Source organism: Triticum dicoccoides, chromosome 1B (assembly GCF_002162155.2).
Source record: "Triticum dicoccoides isolate Atlit2015 ecotype Zavitan chromosome 1B, WEW_v2.0, whole genome shotgun sequence".
In the NCBI taxonomy this organism is placed as follows: Eukaryota; Viridiplantae; Streptophyta; class Magnoliopsida; order Poales; family Poaceae; genus Triticum; species Triticum dicoccoides.
Window position 1 is genome coordinate 577,347,516 of NC_041381.1, and position 4,758 is coordinate 577,352,273.

A 4,758-nucleotide genomic window follows, 5' to 3' on the forward strand; every position below is an offset into this window, starting at 1 on the left:
GCATAAGAGCCGCCTTCCACCTTGGCAAGCGGTTTGCCATCTGATCCACCAGGTATTGAAGCTGAGCCGCTGATTGCTTCCTTAGAGATAGGGGCAACCCAAGATATTTCACCGGGAAAGATCCCACTGGACATCCTAGATGCTGACTTGCCAAGGCAATACTCTGCTCCGAACACCGTATCGGCAGCGCGATCGATTTGCTCATGTTAATGTGTAGGCCCGATGCCTCCCCAAATAGGTCAAGAATGCATTTGCATATAGCAAGATCCATAGGTTCTGGCTTGGTAAACAAGACAACATCGTCCGCAAAGATTGAGATCCTTTTCTTCAACCCTGTTGTCGCCAACGGCTGCAAAAACCCACGCTGGGCAGCCCATTCAAAGAGCCGATGCAGTGGCTCCATAGTGAGAATGAAGAGCATTGGTGAGACGGGGTCACCCTGCCGCAAGCCCTTGCAGTTGTACATAGTTTCACCTGGGTCTCCATTCACCATAACTCGTGTTGTGGACGTTGCTAAGATTCCACACACCCAGGATCTCCACCTTGCGCCAAAACCGAGCTGCTCCATAACTTCCAGAAGAAACGGCCATTGGACAGAGTCGAAAGCTTTTGAGATATCCAGCTTCAGGAGCATTGTAGTGTTTTTCAGAGCATGCAAGCGCCTGGCCATGCTCTGAACTAGCATGAAGTTGTCATGCAGCGATCGACCTTCGACAAAAGCACTCGATCTGATGATTCCCAACCAAGTTTGGCAACTCCACCACGAGCCAAGAAGCAAGCACCTTCTCGAAAATCTTGACCGCCCCATGTACCAGGTTTATAGGCCGGAAATCCCCCACATCCAGTGCACCCTCCTTCTTCGGTAAGAGGGACACAAGGGATTTATTAATTGTCGCCAAACCTCTCACATCACCATTGTAGAAGCATGCCACTGCTGTCATGAAATCCTCACGTATGATATGCCAACATGTGGCGTTGAAATGGCTCATGAATCCGTCCGGTCCCGGTGCTTTATCCGGAGGCATGGACTTAATAACCTTCTCAATGCTAGGGTGTTTCATTCCGGTGCTATTTGTGATGAGCTCGCGACGGTGAACCTAATCTTTCAGGAGTTACACCTCTGGAAGTTAGCGGGAGTGCTAGGAGTCCTACGTTTTTGCGAGTAGTCCGCCTAGGATAGGGGAGTGGTTGGGTGGGATAGTCGGCTTGTGATGATCTACCATACAATCTCTTGTAAATATTTGTTCTCTCTTCTATAAAGCTAAGGTACGCCTTTGGCGTACTCTCTCAAAAAAAAACTTCCTCCATGGAAAAGGGCTCCTCATGGTGTGCTAGGTCCAGTCGTGGCAATCCTAGAGCCTCCAAGTTGAGCTTGTGCCTCCTTGTTTCATAGGACCCAAAAGCCTCACCATAATAGTCATCCACCGCAGTTGCCACACTATCTTGGCCCGTGTATATATTTCCGCTATGCCGCACCGTTCCGATGGTATTTTTCCTCTGCCGATGACTTGCTTGTTGGTGGAACAGCCTAGTGTTGCCATCCCCTTCTCGCAACTGAAGCAAACGCGACCTCTGCCGAGCAATAGATCTTTCAAGAGAGCACAAGCCCAACAACTTCCTTTTCAAGCACTTACGGGGCCCCATCTCAGCCTCAATTAGTTGTCGATCATCCATTGCGATGTCCAGACGATTTATCACTTCTATTGCAATGTGTATTTGCAGCTTCACATTGCTAATCCATCTATCGCTCCACCTCTGAAGCTCCTTTCTCTTTTCTTTGTTAAGTCTTAGTCGACTGCGATTTAGCAATCCATAAGCAAAAATTAAACAATACAGGAGCACAAACGGGGAGCACATGACATTTTCTGCGCGTCCATAATCATAAAGACTAACGACCGATGACTTACATTTACAAATCGAGCGTCTACTACATTACCCAAAAATGACAAAGAAACAAAAAACAACCGCTGCTACAACTACTTTATTACAAAAAGCATAAAGAGAAAGAAACAAAACCCATAGATACGTCCTAGCTAAGCTGACACTCCATGATTAGCTAGCTAATTAAACAAACATTGGAGACTTATATGGTACTGCTAGTAGTGTGGCTCAGCTCCTGATCACTCACCGTCCATCAGTCTCCAATCAAGACTTGGCCACCACGTCCTTTCTCCCTCTCTTAGTTAACTAGCCGCTCCACCGAATTTAATTAGCTTAATGAACTCCGATCGATATACCCCATGAACTAACTGGTGCTCAGCGTCTTGCCATGGCCGCCGGTCCACTGCGCGTTCCCGGGGCTCCACTTGGGGCACTTGGGGCTGAAGTACCTCCCCTCCACCCTGCCGTCGAGCAGCTCCACCACCTGGCCCGGACGCACACACCGCGGCGCCTTGTACTGGTTGATCGAGGCGCCGCGGCTCAGCGCGAGGTCCATCAGCTTGTCGAACGTGCCCTCGGAGACGACGCGGATCTCGAGGGGCCCGATGGAGCGGTCGGCGGCGCGGCATTGCCGGTACACGCTGTTCAGCGACTCTTCCACGGCGAGGCAGCAGTCCTCGAACACGAACGCCGGCACGGGGGTCGTGGACCCGCCGCCCGCGCGGAGCTCCCAGAAGAGCACGTAGTGGCCCGGGATGGTGCTCGCGTCGGCGTAGCTCGTGTACTCCACGAGCGACGCGCCGAACGGCTCCAGGTGCTGCACGGCGCTGCTCACGGCGGCATGGAGCTCCGCCTCGTCCGTCTTGTCCGCATCGACGCTCAGCGCCACGTTCTTCCGCCGCAGGAAGTTGAACATGGGCGCCGCGTTCTTGAACCCCGCCACCCGGAGCACGTCGCCCACGCGGTAGCGGTACAGGCCGGAGTAGGTGGTGACGACGAGCTCGTACTCCTTGCCGAGCTTCACGTCGACGAGGTTGACGAGGTCCCGGTGGTCCGGCTCGCCGGCGGCGGCGCTGCTGCCGGACTGGACGGGGAGGAACTCGAAGTAGCACATTGTCGGGATCAGCGTGTAGGCGACGTCGGCTGGACTGCAGATCGGGTTCAGATTTAGACCGAAATAGCACTCACTGGAGGCGTACATAGTGCACGCCAGAGGCAGGCCGCCGCCGTAGTAGTCGAGGGTAGGGATGTATTGGGCCATGGCTCCCGTGACGATGACGTCTATGTACTTGGTGTTGGGCCACACCCTCCGGATCACGCCCTTCCACGACGACCTCTTGCACGCGTCCTCGATCGCGTCGGCGAGGGCCGGGTCTGGGCGGAGCACCCGGCCGACGGCGGCGCGCACGGCACGGTCTGTGATCTCCGCGTCCAGCTCGCCGGTGCGGATGTCCCGGCACAGACGTTCCCAGTGCTTCTCGAGGAAGTGGATCGCGCGGAGGAACCCGGACGCGAAGACCGCGCCGACGCGGAGCACGTCCGCGCGGTGGACGAGGCCGCAGAGCAGCTGCGCGTACATGCTCTGGTACGCGTCGACGCACAGGATGGCCTCGTCGGGGCTGGTGTGCACGGTGTAGGGGTCGTGGGGGCGCTCCAGGAAATGGCGGCTCCGGTAGAAGCTGGTGAGGACGGGCCTCGCCGGCAGCCCGCCCGGCGTGCGCGACTCGGCCTTGACGAAGTAGAGGTACATGGCCTTGCCCTTGTCGAGCCCCGGCATGGCCTGGCTCATGACCGGCATGAGCAGGCTGTACAGCATGGACCGGCGGTCCATCTCCTCCTCGATGGTGGGCATCAGCTTCCGCTCCCCTCCCGACGTGCCGGAGCTGCATGTAGGTTCGTCCGTCCATTAGATCGGCGTCACAAACGCTCCAGTCATGCCAAGACGGACACATGTACGTACAGTACGTACGTACGTAGCAGGCTAGGGTGTGATGGACGGACGGATCGATGCGTGCGTGCGTGCGTACCTAGTGAGGAACTCTCTGATGGGCTTGCCGGAGAGGATGGGCGAGGAGTCGCCGTTGGCGATGCGGATGACGTCGGGGAGGATGTCCTCGTAGGTGGTGAGCGGCGCGAGGCGGCGGAATGCGTCGTCGGCGCCGGGGGCGGCGCCCGGGACGCCGATGCGGCGCAGGTACTCGGCCGGCGCGTTCTGCGCCAGGATCTCCACCAGCACCTGCCGCTGTATCTCCCCCGCGCACCGGGTCACGCGCTCGATGAGGTCGAGCACCTGGCGGTGCGCCTCCTCCCAGCAGACCCCGCCCCCCGCACCCGCCGCCGTGCCCGGCACGGCCATCGGCGCTTCCGGCATGGCACTGCACCGGGTTCCCGGCAAGTACAGCCCTCTCTACCGCGGCTGTGTCGTGTAGTGCGACGCGGACGGAGGCTAGCTCGCTCGTGGCTCTTATCACCAGTGTCCGTCCGATAAGTGAAGGGTGCTTGTGTGTGTGTGGCGTGGGTGCCGGCGGGGCAGATTTATAGGACGGCGGGGGGCGTTGAGGGCAGCCTCGTCTTTTCGCCCCCGAGTAGTACATCTGGTGTCTCGTACGTACGTACGTAGGTACGATTGCGAGCGAATGAAAGGGAGAATACCAAAATCCCGTACGGTGCGCAAATGATGGGGGCTTCTGGTGCTCGCGGGGTCGTATTCTAGCCTGATTTTCGTCGTTTTTCCCTCCGCGGTTTCAGTTCAATTCATACGCGGCTCATATGCATGATGAGTCACAGAAATGATGTGGAGGCCGCAAGTGGCAAGCGGTTGGCTCCATATTTGCTCCCGCGCTCCGCCATACCATCTGCATGATCATCGACCCCCTC

General features: G+C 57.1%; 1 protein-coding gene across 1 annotated transcript; it reads right to left on the reverse strand.

Annotated features, from left to right (window-relative positions):
- Positions 1–1,835: 1,835 nt before the first annotated feature.
- Positions 1,836–4,375, reverse strand: LOC119348874 (probable indole-3-acetic acid-amido synthetase GH3.4). Its single transcript, XM_037616872.1, has 2 exons — positions 3,909–4,375; positions 1,836–3,764 (listed from the first exon to the last, which is right to left on the reverse strand). Exons 1-2 carry the CDS (start codon positions 4,250–4,252, stop codon positions 2,246–2,248), a joined length of 1,863 nt encoding a protein of 620 aa, XP_037472769.1. The 5' UTR covers positions 4,253–4,375; the 3' UTR covers positions 1,836–2,245.
- Between the last annotated feature and the right edge of the window lie 383 nt (positions 4,376–4,758).